The 17668-nt window shown below is 43.1% G+C and overlaps 1 protein-coding gene across 3 annotated transcripts in view; it reads left to right on the top strand.

The window, feature by feature from the left end:
- ASIP (agouti signaling protein) overlaps positions 1-3863 on the top strand; it is a 61990-nt gene extending 58127 nt beyond the window's left edge. For 2 of the 3 annotated variants that reach the window (XM_027069897.2, XM_053200054.1), the window contains 2 exons: positions 1210-1271; positions 3603-3863. In XM_027069897.2, the coding sequence (XP_026925698.1) occupies positions 1210-1271; positions 3603-3788 (248 nt within the window). In that variant the 3' untranslated portion in view covers positions 3789-3863. Of the gene's footprint in view, positions 1-1209; positions 1272-1862; positions 3388-3602 lie in introns of those variants that run through there. The other variant, XR_008289137.1, reaches the window with a different exon arrangement.
- Positions 3864-17668: the final 13805 nt, after the last annotated feature.

Genomic DNA, 17668 nt, shown 5'->3' with positions numbered 1-17668 from the left:
ATGCAGCTTCGCATGTTAGATGCTCCAAGAAACCCTGAAGTCAAGACACTTCATGAATTTGGTTTAACTTGGCATTTCTGAAACTAACTGAATCAAAAAACTATCAACAATAAAAATTTTAGAAAATGCTGCAGAATATAAGCAAGTGTAGTATGAACTAGTCCTTTCAGTGTTGAGATGGAGAATGACTGCTCGGGGGAAAATACCAGGGGCATTAGGGCCTGGCATTGAACATCTTCTAGTTCAATTTCATCTGATAAAAATAATAGTAACAGATATACTCCTTGTATGCTAGGCACTGGGAAGTGAGTACTATTTTAATTCCTGTTTCACAGTTGAGGAAATTGAGGCTTAGCAAAGTTAAGTGACTAACATGAGATCACACAGTTCTCAACTAGCAGAGCCAGAATTCAAACCCAGGTGTTTAATTCCAGAACCCAAGTTCAAAACTAATATCCCTCACTGCCTTGCCTCTCACTAGGAAAAGAGAATATTCTAGCGGTATCAGGGAAGGAGCAGGGAAGGGGCTGGGGTACATCACTGATCAATCACCTTTGATGTGCCAAACTTCTCACTTTATAAAGATACTTTGTTTATCCTCAAGACAACCCTGTAAGGTAGATACTAGAGTACCCTATTTGCAGGTGAGAAAACTGGGTCTTAAGGAGGTTAAGTAGTTTGCCTACGGAAATAGCTGGGGTTTTTTTGGTTTTGTGGGGTTTTTTTGTTTTGGTTTGGTTTGGTTTTTTTGAGAGAGATAGAGTGCATGCCCACAAGCTGCAGAGGGGCAAAGAGAAAGGGAGAGAGAGAATCCCAAGCAGTACTGTCAACATGGAGCCCAACATGAGGCTGGAACCCACGAACTGTGAGATCATGACCTGAGCCAAAATTAAGAGTCAGATGCTTAACCAACTGAGCCACCCAGGCGTCCCAGGAAACACAGGTCCATCCATGTACATGGCACTGAGAGTCCATTTTTCAGGGCCTTCTTGGATTTCCTTTTTGCCTTCCCTCAGAGGACATTGGTTCCAGGTCAGCAGCCAGGCTAACAAGAATCTGCTGGCCTAAGTCCCAAGTTGTGATTCATGCAGCCAACCCCTCTTCTCCCACACCCTGAGATTTCCTGGAGCCCCCTCCACTCCTCTCACTTTACTGTAGCTCATGGCCTCCAGAAACATCTGGCTTTGCTCCTTCTGTCTCTCTTTGAAGCACTGAACAAGAAATCCAAAAAGATCAGCAGAAAAGAGGCGGAAAAGAAGAGATCTTCCAAGGTAGGACTGGGAGTTTTCATTATGGGGGTGGGACCAGACTTAAAAGGGAATTCTAGCTAGGAACTAAATGAAAGACTTTCCAGACTTTCATGAACAAAAGAAGCTGAAAGCTATCTAAAGGCTTCCTGCCCTCAAGCCCTGAACCAGACCCCCACAGAAGCCCAGAGAGCTAAGGTTCACTGAGCAAAATAGCTTACCTGCTAAAAAGCATCTTCTTATAGTAGCTAGCCCCCTGACTGAAATGTCACCATCATTCATTCTTTTGACTGAATGCAATGTTTCCTAGACCTCTGTTATTTCAGAACTATTTCCCACAATTTTATTTTAAAGATTTATTTTTAAATAATCTCTACATTCAACATGGGGCTTGAATTTATAATCCTGAGATCAAGAGATGCATGCTCTACCAGCTGAGCCAGCCGGGAACCCCCCACAATTTTTGCCATATGTGAGTTTCACCTATTTGTTTAAAATTAAAACTTAAAAAAATCTATCTATTATATATATATATATATATATATATATATATATAACTATGACAGAAAATCAATATCACTTGCCATAAAAATAAGTTTAATGAAACCAAAAGATTTTTAGTGGAATTTAGCTGGATGGGGTCACCTGCCAAATGCTCTAAATCTGAGGCTTATTGTTAAGAGTCAGATTAGAAAGTGTGGGGAAAGCATTAATGATATATTGGCACCAAACTGAGCCTTTAAAATTGAAAGAGATTGAAAAAGGAATCCTTTCTCATTATGTGATTTAATGTCATTTAATACTCATGTACTACCTAAAATCATACTACCATGGTACAGGTTCCCACCCTTTGGGAAATACTGGATTAAGGCATTGTTGAAATGCACACATTATTCCAGTCTTAGACCTGGCACTGTGTGACCTTGAGAAAGTCCCTGCTCCTCTCTAGACATTTTGTTGAGTGACAAGCAGATCAGATGATTGACATATAAGAATACATGGTTCACAGATATCTTTGTATGCTAGGTTCAGGGAATACAGAAGTGAACAAGAGGCATATATCCCTGCTATCATGTAGTTTACATTCTTGTGGGGAAAAGAGACAAACAGCAAGTAAACCAGTAAACAGGTAAAATAAATTCAGATAATGATAAACACTGTAAAGGAATTAAAGCGTGGTAATGAGAGTGAAGGAAAGAGTGGTCTCAGAAGCCCTCCCTAAGGAAGCAGCACTTAAATACTGAAAACTTCAGTAACCTCAAGCAGCAATGCCTAATAGAAATAAACTGTAGACCACGTATGTGAATTTAAATTTCCTAGTAGCTACACTGAAAAAAAGGAAAAAGAAGCACGTGTCATTAAGTTTAACATTTTATTTAACCCAGTGTATCCAAAATATTATCACTTTAATATGTGACCAATATAAAAAGTTAGATATTTTACATTATTTTTCTATGTGTGCTAAGTCTGAAACCCGGTGGTGTATCTTTACGCTTACAGTACATCTCAATTCCGATGGTAACTTTTAATAAAGTCAGCTGTAGTCCTAACAAGAACAATTTTTTAAAGAAAAAAATTTTACGCTGCTTCTATTTTTAAATGTAAATTAATATTAAAATTAAATAAAATTTGAAACTTCTGTTCTTCAGTTGCACTAGATACATTTCAAGTACCTGTACTGAAGGGCACAACAAAGAATGGTTTCAGGAAAGTGGGTAGCCAGTTCAAAAGCCCTGCAGCAGGAACTCTGCGCTTGAGAGCAAGGAAGGAAGGCGAATGGAACAGTGTGGTAAAACAGCTCGGAGAGGTGGGTGGGGCCACACCAGAGGGCCTCGAGGGCCTAAGTGACATTTATGGTTTATTCTAAGTTCAAAGAAAACCTACTGAGGGCTTTAAGCCAGAGTGGATACCATCACAGGTCTTCGGAGAGGTCCGTTTGGTGCAATGGAGGATGGACTGTAAGTGGGCCAGAGCAGCAGACTAAGGATAGTGGCCTGGCTCAGGGTAGCAAGGTGGTGAAGTGAGTGGATCCGGATTTAATGGGAAGGCAGAACGGACAGAGATTGGGGATACACTGGAAGGAGGAACACCCAGAACTGAGTGGGACCCCCAGGGAGAAAAGTGGGCCAGGCGCAGCCAGGTAAGTAATTGTTACTGGGTTTGGAGGCAGGGGATAGGTGACTGGGGGAGGCAGGGATCCGCTAGGGTCCCCCGTGGGCATGCTGTCGAATGGATGGTGGGCTGTGGGTACATATGTGTGGTCTGGGGCCTCCACTGCCCAGAGTTCCCAAGGCTGAGGTGAAGAGGGGTGGGGCGGACGTGGCCGGATTGAGCAGCACCCGCTTTTCCCCACAGAAAAAGGCTTCGATGAAGAATGTTGCTCGGCCTCGGCGGCCCCGGCCTCCTCCATCCGCCCCCTGCGTGGCCACTCGTGACAGCTGCAAGCCGCCGGCGCCCGCCTGCTGCGACCCGTGCGCCTCCTGCCAGTGCCGCTTCTTCCGCAGCTCCTGCTCCTGCCGAGTGCTCAACCCCACCTGCTGAGCTCACCCACCTCCAAGGCCAGCGGGGAGGGGCAGGGCGCCAGCTGGGAGGGGTAGGGCGCCAGCGGGGAAGGGTAGGGCGGGGCTCTCGGGGGGGGGGGGCGCTTCCTGGGGTGGGTGATTTCTAACAGGTGTGGATTCCTTGCTTTTGGCGCGGGCGTAGCTACTTAGGTTGCGAAGGAGCTTTCAGGAGGCGGGGCTTCAAGGAGACTTGGCTTGGGCGGGGCTAAAATCCAAATATATGTAGGTTGCTCAAAGGTGTGTGGCTGTTTCTTTAAAGGACCCCAGAGATTCTTTTCCGTTCCTAGAGTCCCCTTCACTGCAGAAGACCTGGACTGCGCATGCTGTATCTCCTGAGGGGCCTGAGAAACCGGATTTCCCAGGCCCTAGGGCATGCGCATGTCCGTTGGAGACAAGTGCTGCCCCCTACCTTTAAGCCTGGGAACACACGAAGCTGCCTGTCTGGAGCTGGCTGTGAAGGTGCACACGCCAGTTGTGTCTTTCCACAATGTCAGCTTTATTCAGTCATAAAGCAAGGTTAACATAATTATAAAGCCGGTTCAGGATTCCAAATTCAATGACATTTTACCACGTGTTTAACTTGACATTTTACATGTCAGACAAAGCACAAGACAGGTCACATAACAAGCAATGTAGAACGCGGGGAGGAAGCTAAGGAACCAATCTTTGACCAAGCAGTTGGGATAAGGCCTCAGTCGGGTCTGGGTCAGCTCTCCTGGGTCAGCTCTTGCACTTATTGCTTATTGTGTTCAAGCAGTGAAGCATCTGTGTTCTTTCCAGAGATCAGCCAGGCAAGCCTTCAGCTGCCTTTTTGAAGTGTTCAGACATAGAGATGTCAGTGTCTGAGAAGTCTGACAGTTTGCTGCCAAAATCCTTTTTAAACGGGATTTAATCAGTCTTGGGCCTTTGGTGACCTCCTCTGTTTCTGTTGGTTGTAACTCCTGAATGTGTCAAAAGCTGGTGCTGGTCTCCAAGATATCTGGTCGTACCTGCAATGCCCTTAGCTGCTTGCATCATTGCTTGACAGTCACCTGTTTGACACAGGCCCCTGCTTAACATGAGCAACTCCATCTTGCTCTCTACATTCCACCCCGTGATTTCTCATGACAAATCTGTAAGGGTCATGCAGGAATCAAGTCTTAAACCAAGTCAGCAGTACTAGTTTGCTAATGTGGAAGAGGGCAAATCCAAATCATTCAATCATGTTTTCAATCAGAATCAAACAAAATCAAATAAATCTGAAATCATATGAAATGTCAACTGATATCATAAAACAAAGATCACATCAAATCTAAGCAAGTTAGATACATTAAACTGAATCAAATAAAGCAAAATTAAGTAAGGATTAAATTTTAAAACTCCAACTTAAAGTCACATCTAATAAGAATTAAATCAAGTCAAAAAGAGGAGAAAAACTAAATCTAAATGTAATGAAGGTAAGTTAACAAATCAACAATGCAGTCAAATACATGAAATAAGAATCATATTGCCAACTATGGGCAGATAAAAGTAAAAAATATACATGGAATCTTCAACATAGGCTCTTGGCACGTCTAGAAAAGAATGGTGAAGGTATGGTTAATCATAGTCTTTTTGTGATTTTTCCTTCTTAAGCCTGAGAGTGCGTAACATTTTAATAGCATGTTTAATAAGATATATAACAAAAATAATAGCTAAAAGCAAGAGAAGATTTCCTTAATGGATTTCCAAACATGTATAGAGAGATAATCCCTTTAAGTATTTTAAAGGGTTATAGTCAGGCCATGAGCCAAAACAAATCACGTTTGAAGGGTTTTGTTAATTCTGGAAAGGACCATTTATTATATATGTTTTGTATATTTTTGTTCAATGCAGCTAAGTTGGGGTTAATGACTCCTGCGGCCACCTGAGTGGGCTGTGCAGCATGATTAAAGTGGGTTAGCTTGTTGGTTGAGGTTTTATGGGCTACTTTGAGCCTTTCTAATTTTTCATCTAGAAATTTATCAATTTTGTTAATTTTTACCCAAGGTATTTCTGTTATTTTAGTAGGATAAGATGTTGAAAAAATTTTTATGTGAATATTGTGAGACAAAGGTACCCATTTTGGTAATGCTACTAAATGTTACATTAATAGCATACAATATTTTAACACACTCATTGTCTATGGTGATGATAGATAGTATCATTCATTCCATATGATTAAAGACTGTGACCTTTGAGAAGCTATTAGCACAAATTATCCAATGAAAGTGTCCCATGTCCAAAAGTAAATTTTCTTTTTCTTTTTTTTTTTTTAATTTTTTTTCCACGTTTTTATTTATTTTTTTGGGACAGAGAGAGACAGAGCATGAACGGGGGAGGCGCAGAGAGAGAGGGAGACACAGAATCGGAAACAGGCTCCAGGCTCCGAGCCATCAGCCCAGAGCCTGACGCGGGGCTCAAACTCACGGACTGCGAGATCGTGACCTGGCTGAAGTCGGACGCTTAACCGACTGCGCCACCCAGGCGCCCCGTTTTTGTTTTTGTTTTTGTTTTTAATGTTTTTATTTATTTTTGAAGGAGAGAGAGAGACAGAGCATGAGTTGGGGAGGAGCAGAGAGAGAAAGAAGGAGACCCAGAATTCGAAGCAATCTCCAGGCTCTAAGCTGTCAGCACAGAGCCCAATGCGGGGCTCAAACTCACAAACTGTGAGATCATGACCTGAGCCGAAGTCAGACATTTAACCAACTGACCCACCCAGGCGCCCCTAAAAGTAAATTTTCAATGGCTGTTCTTGTTAAAGGAAAAAGATTAGCATTGATTTCCAGTTCATGCCATGTATAATACATGCTATTAGACCACTGAAATACTATCTCTTTGGGTAGTAAATATCCATCAATCCATAAGGATGTTTGCGGTGCCAGAAGTGCTATGTTATAATGTATTTTTGGTGGTATAGAATATGTGTCATGTGCTAATAAGCTTTGACCCCCTAATCATCTTAAAAATGAAAGTTTACATTGTCCTATATTGTCACAACCTGATGGTCTAGAGGTGTCTAATTGTAAGAAAGGCTCCACCCAGTCAGAAAAATACTTTACAATAATGTTTTTAATATCATTCCATGCTCTGTACAGTAGGTTATTGATTATGCAACAATTATTTTTTAATTGTTCTCTTATGTAGTAATTTCTAAGATTAAGTAACTTTTGTTGGAGGGCCTGAACTTTATGGTCAATGTTAATAGTTAAATTCCAGTTGGTAGGCATGATAATCATGCATAGTTGAGACAATCATGCATAGTTGAGACAATGGAATATAATTCTCTGAGTGCTGAGGAGATCTTGGAACCTAAATTTCCTACTGAATTAAGTATTTATTTGTTTTGGGAGAGAGAGAGAGAGAGAAGATGCACACATGAGTGGGGGGAGAGGCAGAAAGAGAGGAGAGAGAGAATTCCAAGCAGGCTCTGTGCTGTCAGCAAAGAGCCCAATGCAAGGCTGGATCTCATGAACCATGAGATCATGACCTCAGCTGATATTAAGAACCAGATGCTTAACCACCTGAGCCACCCAGGCACCCCTGGATTGTAGGCTTTCTAAGTCTAATCCTATCAATGGGTGGTCGGTCAGACCATTCATGGATAGTTGTTCCTAGTTCTGTGGCATAAATTTTACATTCAGGTTGTATATCAAACAAATTGAATTGTTCCTTTTGAAAGGTTATTTCAATTCTCTGTGGCATAGGTTTGTATACAATTCTCATAGGGTCAAGTAATTAGGTTCAAACACACTTGGCTTGAGTTTTGGTGTTGGGTTGGTAATGCCATGTGTCCATTGTGGCTTTCAGTGGAAAGTTATCATACAGTGTGTAATATTCCAACATCCTCTCTCAGTAATACATGGGCCTGGACTATTGGGTAATATACCACATGTGTCAAAGGTGACTCCTTTAGCTATGTAAACTGGTGTAGATGACTCAGTTCTGGTTATATTCTCATAGATAGGGTGCCTTGCTGACCATGTATGTTCCACACCTCACGCATCTGATGGTTGGATCAATAAAAAGGAATATTGTTGCATGCCTGGATCAAAATGTGTTGCTAAATTTGCATTGAAATCAATTCCCAATGTTCCCCACCATGCTGGTGATTTTCCTTGTGTAATTCAGGTTTTATTAATCAAAGGATAGTAAAAATGTATTGAATCTAATTGTTATAATGGACATACCGGTATAATCACTTCCTTTGTTGTGTTGTATAGGTTGACTTCAGATTTTGATATTAGGGTAGCATTATATGTGCCAGTCATATTAAGTAATTTGCAAAAAGATGTGTAGGATGATGTGTAGAAAGATAGGTAGAAATGGGGTTGGAGCAATTGAGTTGTGTCCTATACCATGTAGGCGTGAAAGGACCCAAGGTGATTGGACTTATAGCTGCAGTGCCCTTAGCTGCTTGCATCATTGCTTGAAACAGGCCCCCTTGCCTGACCTGAGTGACTCCATCTTACTCTCTACACTGCCTCCAAAACTGGGGAATGCAGACCAGCTAGGCAGAAAGTAAACATTAAGGAATCACCAGTCTTTTACCCTTTCCGCCTTTTAAGGAGCTCCCCTGACCCCTGAAAAAATAAGGAAAGCTAAAACTCCATACACAGTCTCACTGGGCTTTCTGTCCTGGGGGCTCTGCAGATGAAAACTGGGGTGACTGGTTGTGACATGGGACCTTTAGGCCAGAAGTCTCTGGCCTGAGGATCCTAGAGCTTTAGGAGGCTCCTGAACAAAGGTGCCCCTTTTGCCCACTCCTCCCTTTCTCCTAGGGGTTCCCAGATGTTCTGAGGCTTGGGAGAAGTTTCTCCCAATCCTAGGTGAAATGAACACTGACCATCTGTCCCAGGCATTTTTAGCTCTGAAGGCCTAGAATAGGCCCAAGTAAGAAGCAGGGGTTCAGGAATACTTCCTCAGTCCCCACCCCAGCTCTGCCAGCCCAGTAACCAGGCAATGAGCCCAGGCTTGGTGAATAGGCAGCAACTTTTGTCCAGTATTATCAGGGGGACTGTTTCCTAAAATGTCCCAAGCAGTTTTCTGAAATTCCATTCTTAGAGATTCTTTAAATCTGTGAGAAACTGAGTGCAGCATTATGCCTTTAGAAAGGCTCTGGAAGCAGGAGCACCTGAGATACTGGGGAGACAGAGGGTAGAGGTACAAGTAGTGTCTATGATTGGGGCACCTGGGTGGCTCAGTCAGTTAAACGTCTGACTTCAGCTTAGGTCATTAACTCTCGGGATTTGAGCCCTGCATCAGGTTCTGTGCTGACAGCTCAGAACCTGAAGGTTGTTAGGGATTTTGTATCTCGCTCTCTTTCTCTGCCCTTCCCCTGCTCACACTCTGTCTCTCAAAAATAAACAAACACTTTTAAAAGTTTAAAAATTTTAAAAAAGAAGAAGTAGGATCTATGAGAAGGGACCAGCCAAGATCAAGGGTCATGTGAAAGCTTGAGGAGCAAGGGCTCCAAATTATATCATCTACTTTGCACTGCATGGCTGGGGGAGAAGAGGGAGCTGTCACCTATCAGTGCTCCCCAGCAACTAGAGCTCTTTCCCAAGGAATCAATATAATCAAGAAAGAAGAAGCAGCAAACAATAGTGGCCTAAGAAGATGATTTTTAAAAGGCCTATGCACAAGAAAGATCCTAGAGAGAGGCTATGAAACAGAATAATGTGGAGCAGTTGCCTCAGTCCGGATAACTACCATGTATCTTTGTCCTTGGATGTGAGGATAGTGGGGCTCAAGGACCAGCACAGGTGAGGCCACCTCCCTGGCCCACTTGTCCACTTGCAATCTTCCATCTTTCAAATTCCTTAACACTCCCTCCTTTCTGAGGACCTTTTCCCAACTAGACACCCAGATTGTGCTTGTAGTGACATAGCCAGTATGGAGCAGAGGAAGCAAACCTCAAACCCTTGACTGGATAGAGCAGGAACCACCTGGACAGAGCACAAGAAAAAGGATGGACACTACAGGCAAAGTTTTTGACACATTTCTTTGCACTGGGAAAGTCTCTGTGTTTCTCTGGGCTTTCATTTACTTGTGTGTAAAATGGGAAATAATCATTTCTGCTGTTTTCATTATAAATCTGAGATAATGATGCTTCTTATACCTTAAAAAGACAAGAAATACACATACACACAGAGAGAAAAGCTGTCAGTTACTTGTTTTGTCACTTAGGCTACAAACCCACAGGGCAAGAACCTTTTGTTCATTGTACCACAGCTGGCACCGAGTATATGTCATCAGTAATGAGAACATTGGGAACATATTGCAGTCTCTTCTCCTGTGTTTTCCAGACATTGCTCACCACCCAGCCACCATGGTTGCAAGACCAGGGATGCAAAGCCAAAGATCCAGTCCATTAGTGACAAAATCACTTGACCACTACGTGGAAGACCAACCTATTCACTCATTCATCAAATGTGTGTTGAGTACCTACTATGTGCTAGGCATTGTGCCAAGTGCTGTGAATACTATGGTGAATCCATTGTGGATCCTCTCCTTACAGAGCTTAGGGTCCAGTGAGCCATGACCATTGTCCCTTGTTAGAGGCTAGAACCACTGTTAGCATATATGGCCTATTCCCTCAGATTCTCAGTTCTTGCTTCTAAATCATACAATAGAAACTTTATAGAGGATTTTAACTGAGAGCTAATTTCCATGTGTGAAGGAGACAGGATAGGTAAATAATAATAATAATAATAATAATAATGTGATTTTAATTGAATTAACTAAATCATTTGTAGTAAATTTCAAATTAGCCTGAAATAAACTTATTCATCTCTTTCTTCTTCCATGCAACAAATACATTTACCATGGGGTATGAGATATACATGTTGAAGGGGTTGAGAGTGGGGCAGGAATGTTTTATTGATAAAAATCATCAAATACTATGTTCACTCCAGAAAGCTTTCTAACAATGGCTTGCAGAGACAGTAGCTGTTGCAAGCTCTCCCAACTGACTATGGGAGCTGTAGAATCTGGAAGGTGACACCATAATGGTGATGATGAGGATGATGATTGTGCCTTCTAGTTAGCTGGGGAACCCAGCAAATGGCTTTATTCCTGAAGCTCCTGAAGGTTTTCACACCCTCTAGGACTCCTCTTTAGAATTCCTCGACCCAGTGGCTGCATAAACTGCCAGACCAATAATAAAAACACAACTACTAGAAAAATTAATACAGGACACCTGGGTGGCTCACTCAGTTGAGCAACCAACTCTTGATTTTGGCTCAGGTCATAGGATCGAGCCCAGCATGGGTCTCTGCACTGATGGCATGGAGCCTGTTTGGGATTCTCTGTCTCCCTTTCTCTCTGCCCCTTCCCTGCTCATGCTCTCTCTCTAAAATAAATAAGTAAACTTAAAAAAAAAAAAAGAAAAACTAATAATGATGATAAAAAATAACTTTCCCAAGTCACCTAATTTGGTGACATCATATTTACAAGTCACTGGGTGAGCTGATGTCTCCCCAAATCAAAAAGTAGAGCCTTGTGACTTTGGGGGAAAGTTTTAGTTTTCTTCTCTCTCTCTCTTTTTAATAAAAATTTAATCTCAACCCAATTTATTTTTTAATTTAATTTTTTTCAAATGTTAATTCCAGCACAGTTAACATACAGTGTTCTATTAGCTTCAGGTGTACAATACAGTGATTCAACAGTTCTATATATTCCTCAGTGCTTATCAAAATAGGTGTACTCTTAATTCTTTCACCTATTTGATCCATCCTCCCATCCACCTCCCTTCTGGTAACCATCAGTTTGTTCTCTATAGTTAAGCAGCTTTTATTGGGGGTTCTCTTTTTTATTTGGCTCCTTTGTTTTTGTTTCTTAAATTCCACATAGGCGTGAAATGATATGGTATTTTTCTTTCTCTGGCTTTAGATCCATCCATGTTCTTGCAAAAGGCAAGATTTAATTCTTTTTTATAGCTGAGTAATATTCTGTTGTATATATTTATTCCATATCTTCTTTATCCATTCATCTATTGATGAACACTTGGGCCGATTCCATAATTTGGCTATTGTGAATAATGCAATATAGGGGTGCAGTATCCTTTTGAATTAGTGTTTTTGTAGTCTTTGGGTACTCAGCAATGGAATTTTTTTTAATGTTTATTTTTTGAGAGAGCGTGAGCAGGGGAGGGACAGAGAGAGAGGGAGACACAGGACCCGACACAGGCTCTGCCCTGTCAGCACAGAGCCTGATGCAGGGCTTGAACCCATGAACTGTGAAACCATGACCTGAGCCAAAGTTGGATGCTTAACTGACTGAGCCACCCAGGGACCCCTTCTATGTTGATTGATTATTTTTGAGGCAGAGAGAGCGAGCACACAAATGGGGGAGGGGCAAAAAGAGAGGGAGACACAGAATTCAAAGCAGGCTCCAGACTCTGAGCTGTCAGCACAGAGCCCAAGGCGGGGCTCAAACCGACTAACCACGAGGCCATGATCTGAGCCAAAGCTGGACACACCTACTGAGCCACCCCAGGTGCCCCTATGTTGAATTTTTTGAGGAACCTCCATACTGTTTTCCACAGTGGCTACACCAGTTTGCATTCCCACCAAAAGTGTGCAAGTGTTTTTTTCCTATATCCTTGCCAATACTTGTTTCTTGTGTTTTTGATTTGAACCATTCTGATAGGTGTGAGGTGATATCTCCTTGTGGTTTTGATTTGCATTCTCCTGATATGGAGCATCTGTTCATGTGTCTGTTCATGTCTTCTGCCCATTTTTTAAATTGGATTGGGGTTTTTTTGGTGTTGAATTGTAGTTATATGTTTTGTGGGGTTTTTAAATTTTTAAAAAAATTTTTTAGTGTTTATTCTTGAGAGAGAGACAGAGCATGAGAGGGGGAGGGGCAGAGAGAGAGAGGGAGACAGAATTTGAAGCAGGCTCCAGGCCCTGAGCTGTCAGCACAGAGCTTGACGTGGGGCTCAAATCCATGAACTGCAAGATCATGACCTGGGCCAAAGTCGGACACTTAACCAACTAAGCCACCCAGGCGCCCCATTTTAATGTTTATTTTTGAGAGAGATAGAGCATATGTGCGCAGGAGCTGGAGAGGCGCAAAGAGAGAGGGAGACAGAATCCCAAGTAGGTTCCACACTGTCAGCACGGAGCCTGACACTGGCCTCAAACCCACGAACCATGAGATCATGACCTGAACCGAAATCAAGAGTTGGACGCTCAGCCGACTGAGCCACCCTGACACCCCAGTTCTTTATATATTTTATACTAACCTTTTATAGGATATGTCATTTGCAAATATCTTCTCCCATGCAGTAGGTTGTCTCTTAGTTTTGGTGATTGTTTAATGTGCAGCTTTTTATTTTGGTGTAGTCCCAATAGTTTATTTTTGCTTTTATTTCCCTGCCTCAGGAGACATACCTAGAAAAATGTTGCTATGGCCGATGCCAGAGAAATTACTGCCTGTGCTCTTCTAGGATTTTTATGGTTTCGGGTCTCACATTTAGGTCCTTAATCCATTTAGAGTTTATTTTTGTGTATGGTGTTAGTGGTCCAGCTTCATTCTTTTGCATGTAGCTGTCCAGTTTTTCCAACACCTTTGTTGGAGACGGTCTTTTTTCCATTTCATTTTCTTGCCTCCTTTGTTGAAGATTGACCATATAATCATGGGTTTATTCCTGGGCTTTTTATTCTGGTCCATTGATTTATGTGTCTATTTTTGTGCCAGTACCAGTACTACTACAGCTTTGTAATATATCTTGAAATCAGGGATTGTGATACCTCCAGTTTTGTTTTGTTTTTTCCAAGATTGCTTTGACTATTTGGCATCTTTTGTGGTTCCATACTAATTTTAAGATTGCTTGTTTTAGTTCTGTGAAAAATGCTATTGGTATTTTGATAGGGACTGCATTAAATCTGTAGATTGCTTTGGGTAGTATGGACATTTTGACAATATTTGTTCTTCCAATCCATGAGCATGGAATGAATACTTTCCATTTACTTGTGTCATCTTCAATTTCTTTCATCAATGCCTTATAGTTTTCAGAGTACAGTTCTTTTATCTCTTTAGTTAAGTTTATTCCTAGGTATCATTCTTTTTGATTCAATTGCCAATGGGGATTGTTTTCTTAATTTCTTTCAGCCTACTTTATTGTTTTTTATTTTTTCTCTATTTATCCCCATATCTATCAACATCTGGAATTCTGCATATGTATGCATGTCAGAGGTTGCAAAGGAAAAGTAGACATGGGACCTAGGGTGAGGGGGCAGACTGTTGCATCTGGGAAACTGGGAAATAAAGGGTGGGGGGAGCCTGATGAGAGGAAAGGAACAGTCAATTCACTGATGAGCCAAGAGCTGCCCCTTTGGAATCCCAAAGCAGCCCGTTTACCAGTCTTAAATGATTTGGTAATTAGTTGATCTCCATGTGACAGAGCATCACCCCACCCCACCCTGCCCCTGAAGGCCCAATACCCCAAGTAATCTTCAGTAGTTTCACCCAAGCCAGAATCATGGAACCCCTGCACTTGTGAACATCTCTGGAGGGTCTGAGACATGCCTCCTTTCCCCAGGATGCCTCTAAGGTTGTTTCCTGACTTTTGCCACAGACCCGAACCTGCTACTCACAGACTGAGGCCCTGTGATCTGCAATTATCATAGTATCACACTAACAGTGACTATTGATTGAGCAGCTACTTCGTGCCTGGATGATACCCAGCTTCCCAAATTCACTTCTTGAGGTAGGTATTGTAAATAAGGGTACTGGAGCTCAGAAAGGCTAAGTATTGTGCCTAGACTTTACACCTCCCTGCTGATTCACCTCCAGCCCACCTTAATCACTAGGCCACTGAAAGCCAGGCATAGAAGGTTCTATCTACCTAGAGCCAACACTTTACAGCAGACTCAGCCCCAAGGTCTTTCCCCATTTTTAAATTTTCCTGCAACCTGATACCATGTCTTCTCTACCTCAGGAGGACTCTTGAAATATCCAGGGACAGCAACCTAGTTCCAACAGGCTAAAAGAAAAAAGGAACTTTGTTGTTGTTCACATCACTAAAAAGTCCAGAGGGTATTTCTAGTTAGTATAAAGCCTAGATGCTGGTCCTCTGGAATGTGTCACTCTGTCTTTCGATTCTGTGTGGTGTCGCCCTCAGGCAGGCTTCCCCTCATGAGGGCAAAGAAGCAGGTCTGGGTTCACATTCCTGCCAATCCTGGTAGCCCCAATGAAGAGTGCTCCTTTTCTCCATTTTCAGGGAGTTCTGCAGCTGCCATCTGCTGTGCAACAGGCACAGAGGCAAATTGTATGACTGCTATACAGTGTAGGCATCACCTGGGAACTTGCTAGAAATGCAGATTATAAGGCCCAATCCCAGACCTACTGAATCAGAAGTTCTGGGGGTGGGCCCAGCAATCTGTGTTTTAACAAACTCCCTAGGTGGTTCTGATGCACAGTAAGTTTTCTAACTACTGGGTTAAGGAACAGGCATTAGTGGGGTTACACATGTCGACAGTTAGTAGAAGAGCAGGCACAGGTCCCCACGGAGAGACATGCTGAGGCAGGGGATTCTGTTGGACACACTGTAGGTGTATGTTCCCACCCACCTGTTTCTTTTCCTTGTAATAGGGCAAGTATAAGAACAAGTGTGAGTACAGGCAGACCATTAGAGTGCTATGCTGGGTAGATTTGGGTACCAACTATATGGGAGTTGTCAGAAAAAGCCCACTGCCTAGCATTTGGGGACCTTTGGGACTCTTGTGAGATTGTAACTCCCCCAGCCTAGAAGAGGAAGCCAGTTGTCCTGGGGGAATCTGGGTCCAAGCACAGCTTTCACTGGGTCCAGGTAGCCCATGGTAAGCTCCGGGGGTCACTGTTGGACAATGCTCTACATTGCACCACACCACATTTCTAGTAAAAGTCCTAAAAAGAGCCCTGCCGTTGAGTCTGGACCTATTTGAGCCATGCACCTGTCCTTGAACCAATCTGGAGAGCTGATAGATGAGGAACTGGTTGAAGCTGACCCCTGGCTGCCTCCATCACTGCAAGCAGGTTTCCTAGCCTTATCCCTTGGGGTAGTCCTGAGTGGGTCTCTGGGATGAGAATCTGGATTCCTGAGGTTTCCTGAAATTTCAGGCCTGCCCAAAGCAGAGGTGAACCCTGCCTGCTGCCTCTTGTAGTTCTCACTGGTATCAATAGGCCCCCATGACCTTTCCAAGCTCATTACTTGTCCCCACCAGGACTTGATAAGGATGCCAGCAACTCTAGCCTAGCAGGGCCCTCCCATCACATGGATGTGGGCAGAGGGGCCTGGTATCCAGGAAAGAGCTGACCTGGAGGCAAGCTGGACACCTGAATCTACAGGATGACATTGTGTGTCACTTACATTCTCTGGGCCTCCACGTGTCCATATATAAATGGTGGATTTGACTCTATAGATGCTCTAAGGCCCTTCCTAGTTTTTTTTTTTTTAATAAATATTTTTTTAATTTTTATTTATTTTTCAGAGAGACAGACAGAGCATGAGTCGGGGAGGGGCAGATAGAGAGGGAGATACAGAATGTGAAGCAGGCTCCAGGCTCTGAGCTGTCAGCACAGAGCCCAACGCGGGCTCGAACTCACATACCATGAGATCATAACCTGAGCTGAAGTCGGACGCTTAACCAACTGAGCCATCCAGGCGCCCCTGGCCCTTCCTAGTTCTAAGATCCTATTATTTTTAAAGCACTGTCTAATTTTCCAAGTATTCTAAATTCTCTGCCCTCAAAAACAGCTCCCTCACACCCACTGTACTTCACACAGCACTTTAAAACTTGACATGAAACTTTCCATACATGTTACATCATTTGTCCTCAAAACAGCCACATGAGGCAGATAGGTCTATCCCTGCCTCAAGTAACATAGGGGTTAACAGCAGACCCATGTCTCCTCCTTTCAAAGACCATCCCACTGCTCCACAACCCCTGCCCCCCCTGCCCCCACCCCCCCCCACCCCCAAGAGCCTTAACCTCCTTTTTACCTTTCCTGGGGAAAAAAAACTTCCAGCCATGGCCAGGCTGGAGATACTACAAAACCCTTAGCCAATTCCTTCTTTAACCCATGAAGCTTTGATGGTAGAGCCCAGACATCAGGAGTGGGGCATGGGGACACATCATCTTTCATTTTGGGTACCTGGTCAGTGTCACACATGTGACAGATTAGGAGACCTGAGATCAGAGGTAAGGCTGAAACCAGATGTGAAAGGAGAGGGTTGTTTTATGGTTTCAGGTTTCGTTTTTTTTTTTTATACAATCTAGTTTTATTGAGTTTACCTGAGGCCATTCCCACATGCTTCTACATACAAGTATACAAACATTTATATCTTAACAAATGAAAATGTTGAAAGACACATTATACCACAGTGTAGTGTTTTTTTTAAGAACTGACAGGACATCTCCAAAGAGGAAAGGGCCGGTGGGGAGTCCTGAATAACAGAAAACAGAACTCAAAGGGGACGGGAGGTAGGGGACTGCATGGGATCTCCCAGGAGGGAACATCTGGAAAAGTATTTCCTATGTCTAGAAGGAGACAGACTTGAGGGATGGGAGTGCACTTACACACAGGCAGGGGCCTCTTGGAGCAGAGCGACTGCCATATGACCTATGGTGTTTAACCTTCCTGGCTCAGATGAACAGCGGCCTAACCCCTCTTTTCCACTAAGAAGTTATTGTCCCAAAGACTACCATGGCAGAGCTGCTGAGGTGGGTGCTGTAGGCAGTACTTTCTGGTGGAAGTCTTGCCATTAGGTGACCCTCGTAAACCTGAGCCTGTGGGTATGGATTAGGCTTGGATTGGGGACTCAGAATCCTACCCAGTACAAAAGCCAGCTCACTCTTGTGGCCCTTCTCAGAG

This window comes from Acinonyx jubatus, chromosome A3 (genome assembly GCF_027475565.1).
Source record: "Acinonyx jubatus isolate Ajub_Pintada_27869175 chromosome A3, VMU_Ajub_asm_v1.0, whole genome shotgun sequence".
Taxonomy (NCBI): Eukaryota; Metazoa; Chordata; class Mammalia; order Carnivora; family Felidae; genus Acinonyx; species Acinonyx jubatus.
Note: the sequence above shows the minus strand (reverse complement) of the source record. Positions and strands in the feature narration are given on the sequence as shown.